The 11,220-nt window shown below is 43.9% G+C and overlaps 1 protein-coding gene across 2 annotated transcripts; it reads right to left on the bottom strand.

Annotated features, from left to right (window-relative positions):
• Window positions 1-4,900: 4,900 nt before the first annotated feature.
• Window positions 4,901-11,213, bottom strand: LOC137534577 (oocyte zinc finger protein XlCOF22-like). Of its 2 annotated transcripts, XM_068256140.1 has the most exons (5): window positions 11,098-11,213; window positions 9,606-9,758; window positions 9,319-9,450; window positions 9,111-9,234; window positions 4,901-6,237 (listed from the first exon to the last, which is right to left on the bottom strand). In XM_068256140.1, the coding sequence occupies exons 2-5, from the start codon at window positions 9,681-9,683 to the stop codon at window positions 4,949-4,951; spliced, it is 1,623 nt and encodes a 540-aa protein (XP_068112241.1). In that variant the 5' UTR covers window positions 9,684-9,758; window positions 11,098-11,213; the 3' UTR covers window positions 4,901-4,948. The 2 variants fall into 2 exon arrangements, with proteins under 2 accessions (XP_068112241.1, XP_068112242.1); XM_068256141.1 differs by lacking the exon at window positions 11,098-11,213 and having other exon boundaries at window positions 9,590-9,668.
• Window positions 11,214-11,220: the final 7 nt, after the last annotated feature.

Here is an 11,220-nt window from a genome sequence, read left to right as displayed (position 1 = left end):
TACTACAGCTATACTATACACCTTACACTGCGATAAGATCGAATGATAGAGGTGTGATATGATGCATACAGTGAAACATGCAGTACATTAAAAATATACTTCCCTGTCGCTTTAAACTCACACCTTGCCCAGTAAATGCACAGCATGCTGTGTGTTACTCCAACAGAAGTCAACGGATGCAGTGTTAAATAACCCTAAAGTGTAAGAAAAAAACATGAGTAAATAAAAATACAGACATCAGCATACATAAAACCACAGACACTGGTATGATAACATCATTGTTACAGTGACGCTGTAAATGTACAAGCCCTTACAAGACACCAAAGGGAGAGAACACTGCCCTTGTGAGCGAACAATCTAAAGGAATAGGGAGGACTCAAAAGGTGGGGCAATATACCTGTATAAGATTTTCATCCAGGGGTGATGTGTTTTTAAGTTATATTCAGAAAAGAGCACCGTTTGAAAGTGAAATGTGCTACATTAGTGTGTATGATTGTCTGAAAAGGTGCATTTTAAGCGTGCACTTGAAGGTTGCAAGGTTTGTAGAGTGACTGATGTGACTGAATTTCAGAGGAGGGGCTCATGAGAAGTCCAGTATAAGTAAATGGAATAAGATGATTTTAGGGGAGGAAAGAAGGTTGTGAGAGGAGCAGAGGTTGCAGTTTGGATGAAATTTAGTGAGAAGATATATGGGGAAGGGAGACTGTGGAGAGCCCGGGGGCCGCACCACACCGCCAAAAACATCCCCGTCTGGCAGCAGACCAACCAGGAAATGACGCTCACTTCCTGTGGCCAAAACGATAACATGCGCTGAAGCATATTGCTAAAATACAGCACTGAAGCATATTGCTAAAATACACTTCCGCGCATGTGCGACGTGTAAAACTTGCTGCCATCCTTTTAAAAACGTATGTCGCAATAGTCTTACATGACTTCCGGTCCACCGCACACCTCCAAAGAGGTGGCACCATAACGTAGGTATGCGCTCACGTCGGGGATGCGGCAAAAACATCACTTCCATCGCATCGCGCCCCACCTCCTCAGTATGAAAGGCCTCATAGACTATCATTGGCTTAGCGGTGATCTCATCAGTGTGACAGGGTCCTGAAGATAGCTTATCATCATAGGCGAGGAGGGTACTTGGGGATGGGGAGGATGGTATTCCCACAGTTTACCATGGTAATAGGAAGGGATTCTTATCCCATTACTGCAGTTAGGGACAAATGAGGAAGACATTCTTGCAGGATTGGAGCAAGACTGGTAAAAATGGCTGTGCTGCTATCATGGGAATGCATACAGCATGACATCACTCACTCAGTGGCACCACAATCTCCTGGGGGAGGAGCCAGGAGGGACTGAGAAGCCAATGAGGAGACATCACACACAGCACTGGCAGAGAAACAAGAAAGATCTATCAGCAGGATCTGATCAGTGCTGGATATTTGGAAAGGCTGCATAGGCCAGTACATTGGGGATCTACTGCTCAAGAGAGGAGGCCAGATGTGGAAGAGTGGGACGGCTGCAAATAGAAGACCAAACTGCAAATGTAACAGGAAGAGTGAAGTTGCACATGTAAGAGAGGTTCCATTATAATACAGGGGGGCTGATCATGAGGAGCTGCATATGGGGGCTGCTATACAAGGAAGAGGAAAAACCACAAAACGTTTGGGAGTTTTATTGACATTAAAAAGTGCATAATTATGTGTCAACTCAGAATCATTTACATCTCATGGACCATTAAAGCAGACCTGAACTCAGAACTTCCTCTCTGCTCTAAAAGATAATCAACAGCATAAAAACCTTTACAGAAAAACATTTCTTTGTTACAGCTGACTGAAATCCTGCAATTAATATGCAGTGTGTCTACTTCCTGCTTTCATGGAAGCAGACATAGGGCTTGATTCACAAAAGAGTGCTAACTGTTAGCACGGACGTTTTCGTGTGAACGTTCACATTGTGCGCGATCGCGAATTTTCGATATAGTTTTCGCGCAAAAATTCGTGATTGCGCACAAAAACGTTATCGTTTCGTATGAAGATTCGCAATCACGCGCAATGCAAAAATTCGCGTGAAAACGGCCGTGCTAACAGTTAGCACTCTTTTGTGAATCAAGCCCATAGGGTTAACACTCTTTGTCTACAAATTAGCTGAGGCATCCAGCTAACACAGACAAGAGATTAAATTACACTGGTGATTAGTCACAGATGAGGGGAATTAGACAGGCTAAACTCTCTAAATGTATACAGGGTGCACTTCTTTATGTTTTTCTTCTGTACAAGAGTTTAGGTCCACTTCAATTTTTAGAGCAGGGTGCATGTTACGGAGTAGGTAATCCAGAACCAGGCACATCTGAAGATTTCTCCAGACGGTGGGATTCCAGAGAGGCACATCTCTTGGACCGAGGCACTTCAAACATCCAACGTGCATACTGATGTTCTCAATTTTTCAACTGCTTGAATTACCAGCAATCATAGTGAACCTTACTGCCCGTCACCACAAATCTCCATTTATAAGTTTTCATCAATATCTGTTTAAAGTGATCCTGCAGTGAGATATGTAGGCTCCCATTTGTCATTCCATTTAAACCAGGGGTCTCAAACTCAATTTACCTGGAGACCGCAGGAGGCAAAGTCAGGATGAGGCTGGGCCGCATAAGGGATTTCACAAAAAAGTCAATCAGCAGCACCGAAACCTGCCCCCCCCCCCCCCCCCGCCATTTTAAGTAAACTAATTTTTAATTCAAAATAAAATTCAGACTAAAGCAAAATATTTTGCATATTTCACCTTATAGTTCGCTTCAGTGCTCCCATTACAAGTAATCCGCCGCGTCCCCGCAGCAAAACGAGGGCTGCAGAGCCCCCAAATCGCCCAGGGGGGCAATCCGCCGGCATTTCCTGGAAGGGGCAGAGCTTTCAGCTTCAGCTCTTTTTCAGTCATCCCACAGGCACACTACCGCCGGCCGTGTTGCTCTCTCCTCGCCGCAGATCACTTGCGCTGCCGTCTATAATTCAGTGTTCCCCAACCCTGTCCTCAAGGCCCACCAACAGTGCATGTTTTGTATAAATCCACAGAGGTAGATAATCAGCTCTGCTGAGACACTAATTACCTCACCTGTGCATGTTTGTGGTTTTCTGTAAAACATGCACTGTTGGTGGGCCTTGAGGACAGGGATGGAGACTCTGGTCTATATGACGGCAGAGCTGTGTGAGCCGGTAAAGGAGCCAATTTCATTGGCTCCTGACCCTGAATCCCATCGGCTTACATTGATGGACAACGTCAGAAGCCAATGAAAGTGGCTCCTGACCTGCTCACAAAGCTCTGCTGTCATACAGACAGCAGGGCGAGGTGCCTGCAGGGATGGAGGAGCGACGTGACCTGCGGGAGGTATGTGTGGCGTTTTGTCGGGAGGGGCCAGTTTTTGGTACCAGCAATCTCCGGTCCTTAAGGGAGCAGAGACTGCTGGTACGCAAGTGGTTCAACAAACCGGAAGTGACCCATGGAATGATGAGATGAACCTGTGTACATGTAGTAGTAATCCTACCTAGAACTTGACTGTGTTCTATTTGTATTTCTCATGACAAGGCTTAATAAACTAACCCTTTTTCTCTGCAATTGAAGCAGTTAAACTGCTGTTGTAGCTCTCCTGAAAACTACAGTAATTAGACAACAAATAATCTCTGTGTAGCTGTGCGAATAATTGTGATAGCAAGACAGTGATGAAAAGTTCAATAGGTCATAATTTCTTTGTTTGGAAGCTGGAAAAACAGTAGCCTTAACAGTGTGGCATTTTATCTATTTTAAACTTCAGACCCGGAATCTCAACCCTTAAGGACGGTTTTACGCATTTTTTTTTTGCGTGTCGGTGAGGATGCAATGCTCCTTCTGCATCCCACCGCAACGCAAAAACAAACATATGACCCTGCGGGAAAGTACGCCGACAGGGTCATATGCATAGCACCGCCCTCCACTCAGTGTTATTCTCCCTGCAAGTATGTCACTGGGATTCCCATCAATCCGCGCATGCGTGCCGCACCACACTCCCGTTGCTTAAATTCCGGTGTTGCACTTTGACTCCAATGACTTCCGCCACCACTGCGTTACCACGGAAATCATACGGTAACAGGCTGTAGACTTTGCGTTGGCTTGGCAGTGATTCAGGAGCTTCCAGCGCAACGCGATGCGGTAAGCGTGCAAGGCCCCATACACTTTCATTGCTGTTGCGTTACCCTGCAGTAAAACAGGGTAATGCAAGGCACACTTGCAACGCAAGTGAAAGGGGAAAGGGCCTTTAAACAAAATTAAGAATATGGGACTCTAGGAAATTTCTACAGATACAATTGTTTATCTCATATGTTTATTTTTACTTTAGCTACAGGTTTCTACAGGTTTGCGTTAAAAGATACATCCAGGCTAACCCCCCCCCCCCCCAAATCCACTTACCTGTGGCTTCCTCCAGCCCGTGGCAGCCGTCCTGTGCCCTCGCCGTGGCTCCCGGTCTTCTCTGCTGCAGAAGCCGATCTTGCCAGGTCAGGTTCCGGGCCAGCCTCTTCTGCGTTCCACGGCGTGGGTCACGTCATCAGGATCGTGGTCCGGCCGACATAATCAGGATTGTACTATGCAGGAGCAGTAGTTCTGTGCCTGTGCAGTACAATCCTGATGACGTCAGCCAGACCACGTGACCCACGCGGTGGAGCGCAGAAGAAGCCGACCCGGAACCCGACCTGACGAGGTCGGCTTCTGCAGTGGAGAAGACTGGGAGCCACCGGAGCTGCGGCGAGGGCACAGGACGGTTGCCAGGGGCTGGAGGAATCCCCAGGTAAGTGGAGTTTGGTTTTTTTGGAGCCTGGACCTTCCCTTTAAGGTCAATTGCAGATAGGAAAACTATATAAGCAATAAGAAGTTGTGTGAAAGATTTTTATTGCATGTGCAAAACTGCCTTAAAAGGTACTCATACATGGGTTTGCTGGTGGCTTATAAGTCCTGACTGCTGAATAAATGATTTCCCACACTCTGAACACACAAACGGTTTCTCCCCAGCATGAAGTCTCTGGTGAACAGCAAGGTGGGAGGTACGGGAAAAGCACTTTCCGCACTCTGTACAAGGAAACGTCCGTTCCCCAATGTGCGTTCTCAGGTGGCTGTTCAGCCCTGTCTTCTGTCTAAAGGATTTCCCACACTCTGAACAGGAATATGGCTTTTCTCCAGTATGAATCCTTTGGTGATCAGCAAGTTGTGAATTACGGAAAAAAGACTTCCCACACTCACGACACGGATAGGGCCGTTCTCCACTGTGAGTCTGCTGATGGCAGATCAATGCTGACCTATGACTGAAGGTTTTTCCACACTCTGGACAGCAAAATGGCTTCTCCCCAGAATGCGTTCTCTGGTGGGCAGTGAGGTGCTCCCTACGAGGGAAGCATTTCCCACACTCAGTACAGAGGTAAGTCCGTACACCAGTATGAGTCCGCTGGTGATTTGTCAACACAGATTTCTGCTTGAAGGACTTACCGCACTCAGAACACGAATATGGCTTCTCCATAGAGTGGATCCCCTGGTGAGCAGTGAGTTGTGTACTGCGGGAAAAACATTTTCCGCACTCAAAACACGCAAAGGGCTTCTCTCCCGAATGAGACCGCTCGTGTGTCACAAGAGAATTTTTATATGCAAAACATTTCCCACACTCAGCACAGGAAAATGGCTTGTGTCCACTATGAACAACTTGGTGGGTTACAAGCTCCAGATTCTGGTCAAAGCTCTTCCCACACTCCAGACACATTAAGGACTTTTTGCCAGAGTCCATTTGGTGTTTGGAAATGAGGTCAGAAGATGGAGTGTCTAACAAGAGCAATCCATTTCCATCTGCATTTCCACTTCCTACTTGTACACTTATATCTCCAACAGGAGGCAACATCACATCCATAAGTGTATCTGGTTCCAAAGATCCATCACTCCAGTACGATTCCTCTTTAACATGAAAATATAAATAGTCTGGCCTGAGGTCAGAGGTTTCAATGTTCTGAGACAAGTCGTTTTGAATTACTGTTGATGGTGATGGATCCTGAGTTCTACCAGCCCAACAGTCTCCAACCAAAATATCTTCTTTGATTTCCTCCTTAACTATGATGGTCATGTAGTCCATTTTTGTACCCATTTCTTTATCTAAGAATCCATCAAAAGAGTCCGTCTCTTCCTTTATTACTCTTCCTGTCAGTTGTTTTTCTGCTTCCTGCTGAAAATCTGTGGAACAGAAATGGCACATATTTATTCTTACCGTCTACTCACCATAGAAATCCCATAACTTGACTTTACTAACATCTTACATACTGTTCTTCAGTGATTTCAGAGCACATACACCATTAATGTATTTTTTGATCTATTAAAAGGATATCACTGACAACCATCTCATGGAGTCAGCCATTTTTTTTTACAACTGTGAAACATGGGGGTTGATTCACTATAACAAATAGCATGCCTTATCAGAGTTAAGGTGCCTTATCAGAGTTAACATGCCTTATCAGAGTAGCATAGCGAGCTCTACGAACTTATGCCTGCTAATTGGCAATGACGAGAGCTCCGCTCATTCTGCCCTGAGCCCCTGCGGGTCCAATCACTTTAAAGGACATTATCCCCACACTTTGATTGGCTCAATAGGCTGCCTGTCACTTGACAGGAAACTTGACAGGCAGCCTATTGGGCCAATCAAAGTGCGGGGATAATGTCCTTTAAAGTAATTGGACCCGCAGGGCTCAGGGCAGGATGAGTGGAGCTCTCGTCATTGCCAATTAGCAGGCATACGTTCGTAGCGCTTGCTATGCTACGCTGATAAGGCACGCTAACCCTGATAAGGTATGTTAACTCTGATAAGGCATGCTATTTGTTATAGTGAATCAACCACATAGAATTTAAAAATCATTTAAAATCCTTAAATCATGCTGAGAGTGTGCTAAAACGTTCAGTGAATTATTTTTTGTTGAGAGCTGAATGAACCAGATTTTACGTCACGCTGGCATGGCTGCTGTGCACACTTCAGAGTTAAAATGTAACCCTTTAAATTAAAGCTAGGTAAGTGAGACTGCAGGAAAATGTTAAACAAAAGAAAAAACAGGGCACCGAGAGCCCAATAGTGCAATATAGTTTTAACAGAGAAAATCTGTCTAGATAGTTCATGCAGAATTATACTCACAAAAAAGGGTCACCAGCAGGCAACCACTTGAAAGGCAGGTGGGGAGAATTGGTACCCGACCCCACTCGGGTATAAAAGTCGCTCTCTGTAGATAGGAAAAAAAGGGGGCGTACCCCTCCACCAAGGGTGGATAAGTAATATGTATCAAACGCAGATAGAACAGAGGCGCCAAAAAGAGTAAAAACACTATTACTTAAAAACAGTAAAAAGAGGGAAGGTAAGGTGGACTTACCTCCCTCTAGCAGTGGACAACAAGACTCTGAGGTAGAGTAGAATGCATTTATTAAACAGTGTAACTCCTAAAGATGCAACGCGTTTCGCGGGCCACAGCACCGCTTCCTCAGGCTATACAGGAGTTCAAAAAAGCTGTAAATGGGACATATACATAAATCAAAAAAAAAAAAAAAGGCATCAAACATTGACAGAGGTATACAGCTGTAACATTGGAACATAAATTTCATTATAACCAGCATCTGCTGGTCTGTGAAGATCAGATAAGTTTATCTTAGTGAAGAAAGAGTTGATCAATGGACAATGGAGAGAGTGCATGCTCTCTAAACTGTTTTTACACTTGCATAGTCTTGGCCGTTATATCATTGTGACTGTTTCAGTCCGAATATACATGTGTAAAGATTCTTGCATTAGCTAGAATAAAGTAATCCTCTCAGCCCGATTAGCTGCATTGAAAGCAGGCTCAGGCAGGGTAGGATCACCTAGGATATGTGCTGTATAACACTAAGTGCTTATAAGTAACAACAAGATATTTACCAAGTGCTTGCTCTAAAATTAATGGCAGTGAAAGAACGATGTGCAATAAGGTGGTAATGTCTACTACCAGTGGAACAAAAAAGCGAGGAGCTGGCTGTTAGCCAGTGGGTGACATACCTGTATCCAATCCAAGTATTGAATGAGCGCCTCTGTGCGGGCGTGCTCCATAAAGCCCCTATTTGTACTTAGCTAGGAGAGGTGGGGGCCAATCAGTGTGCGCCACGCGCCGGGAGAAGTACGCCCTGGCTGTTAGGGGCCGATCGTGGGCTTACTTCTCCCGGCGCATGGCGCACACAGAGGCGCTCATTCAATACTTGGATTGGATACAGGTATGTCACCCACTGGCTAACAGCCAGCTCCTCGCTTTTTTGTTCCACTGGTAGTAGATATTACCACCTTATTGCACATCGTTCTTTCACTGCCATTAATTTTAGAGCAAGCACTTGGTAAATATCTTGTTGTTACTTATAAGCACTTAGTGTTATATAGCACATATCCTAGGTGATCCTACTCTGCCTGAGCCTGCTTTCAATGCAGCTAATCGGGCTGAGAGGGTTACTTTATTCTAGCTAATGCAAGAATCTTTACACATGTATATTCGGACTGAAACAGTCACAATGATATAACGGCCAAGACTATGCAAGTGTAAAAACAGTTTAGAGAGCATGCACTCTCTCCATTGTCCATTGATCAACTCTTTCTTCACTAAAATAGACTTATCTGATCTTCACAGACCAGCAGATGCTGGTTATAATGAAATTTATGTTCCAATGTTACAGCTGTATGCCTCTGTCAATGTTTGATGCCTTTTTTTTTTATTTATGTATATGTCCCATTTACAGCTTTTTTGAACTCCTGTATAGCCTGAGGAAGCGGTGCTGTGGACCGCGAAACGCGTTGCATCTTTAGGAGTTACACTGTTTAATAAATGCATTCTACTCTACCTCAGAGTCTTGTTGTCCACTGCTAGAGGGAGGTAAGTCCACCTTACCTTCCCTCTTTTTACTGTTTTTAAGTAATAGTGTTTTTACTCTTTTTGGCGCCTCTGTTCTATCTGCGTTTGATGCAGGAAAATGTTGCATGCCATTGCTAAAAAACATATAATTATTTAGCGGTTTCTTTTATTGTGAGTTTAAACTTGTTTCAGACTACATAATACCTGGTAATGGAAGAGACAGGGGATTCTCCATCATAAAGTGCTTGTAGAGATCCTTGTGTGCTTCTAAATACTCCCACTCTTCCAAGGAGAAATAGAGAGTGACATCCTGACACCTTAGAGGAACCTGCCACATACAATGATACAGTCACTATTTAGACACATCCCCTGTGTTACTGTATAATATTGCATAATTCCCAACATTGCTCACCTCTCCTGTCAGCAGCTCCATCATCTTGTTCACAATTTCTAAAATCTTCTTAGTGTTTCTCTTTAGTGTCAGGGAGTGAGGCTGGGGTACTCTGATTGTCATGAGGTCATCAAACTTCATAGGAGTATATTTCTACATTATAAGAACAATGGTGTTATATAATACATTTTCTGAATCATCCTCATCACTCCAGGCAACAGGTAAACAGTCTTATCAATAAAATGATTTAATGTGACAAACAGAGATGAGAGTGATGTCATGTGACACTCACCCAGAGGCCTCCTCACCTCTCCAGTCAGAAAGTAGATGATTTCCAGGGTGAGGTCTAATATCTTCACGGTCATGTGACTCTGGTCCTCACCCATCTTCTGTGAACTGGTCAGGTGAGGTGAGTATCACTGTCACTGGCTGCTGGTTTCTATGGTAACTGAGGCTACAACCTTTAATGAAAGAACAGCAGTTTAAACATAAAATGGGCAATGTTAAAATGGTGGAATCAGGGAATTGTAAGAAAAAGGGAGCAAGGGATGGGGAGAGATTTTCAATAAACAGTTTGAAACAGAAAATGTTAATATATATGCTCTTATAATTTCTCGTCTGGAACATACTACCTACTTTGTGGACCACTGACTACCAGCCTATCACTGCTCCAATCTGTACTGAACTTGGCTGCTCGTCTCATTCATCTTTCTTCTCTCTCTTCCTCTGCTGCTCCTCTCTGTTAAGCTCCTCATTGGCTACCAATCAACCAGAGGATCCAGTTCAAACTCTTAACTCTATCTTACAAAGGTCTCCACAATATCTCTTTGTTTGCATCTCCTCAATAGTTACCAGATACCAACCTAATCGTAATCCCACATCTGCACGAGAATTTCTATTGTCCTCCTCTAGAATCACCACATCTCATTCACGTATACAGGATTTCACACGTGCTTCACCCCGCCTCTTAAATCCTCTGCCACAACACAATCGTCACTCTCCAACCTTTCATATCTTTAAATGTGCCCTCAAAACTCACTTTTTTAATCAAGCAAACGCTCTACCTTAGGTCAGTTCCCCTTGGCCTCTGGCCAAGTTATACTGCTACTAAACAACCTAGAACACACTGCTTCGCTCCCAACTGTCCCTCTTTGGGAGCCCTGTCCCTCTGTCCCTCTTTCCTCCTCATTTGTCCCTCTTTCAGGACTTTGTCCCTCTTTCTATGTAAATATATGTATTTCTGTACTAAAAATGTGTTTAAATGACATTGAACTTTATTCTCATCCTTTAAATTGATATATTTCTCATTTCAAATGTTAACATGAAGAAATATGAACCAGAATAGAAAGGACCAGTGTGGTTTGAGTTATAAAACAAGTTAACAACACATTTTTCTTATGAAATCTTTATGACTGGGAGTGTGCCAAGGGCGTGATCAGGGGTGTGGCAGGGGCGTGGCTTAAGTGTCCCTCTTTCTCATCTCAAAAAGTTGGGAGGTATGCTTCTACGTATGAATATTGTACACTACCCTTTGTCCATGTTACTACCGATTCTGTATTTAGTATCAACTCTGTATTTTGTATATTGGTGTATTGTAGCACTGTCTGTATTATTTTGCACTCTATGTTTCTTACTTTGAACAGTGCCACTGAATATGTTGGCGCTTTATAAATCAATAATAATAATACTGTGGATGTACCATACCAGGTGGCATAACATGTTACTTCTCACTAACATGAATGACATTAAATGACACCAGGCTGCTTGATGCACAGCACACAGCTTATTCCTGCTTCTTACCTGCTTCCAGTGGTTGTCAGTCCCCAGAAAATATCTGGATCCATACACCAGCCAGGTAAAACCAACGTTAAAACACTAAAACAAAAGCCTCTCATATGGGAACTTCAGCTTTTATTTAACACT

This window comes from Hyperolius riggenbachi, chromosome 10, assembly GCF_040937935.1.
Source record: "Hyperolius riggenbachi isolate aHypRig1 chromosome 10, aHypRig1.pri, whole genome shotgun sequence".
Classification (NCBI taxonomy): domain Eukaryota; kingdom Metazoa; phylum Chordata; class Amphibia; order Anura; family Hyperoliidae; genus Hyperolius; species Hyperolius riggenbachi.
Note: the sequence above shows the minus strand (reverse complement) of the source record. Positions and strands in the feature narration are given on the sequence as shown.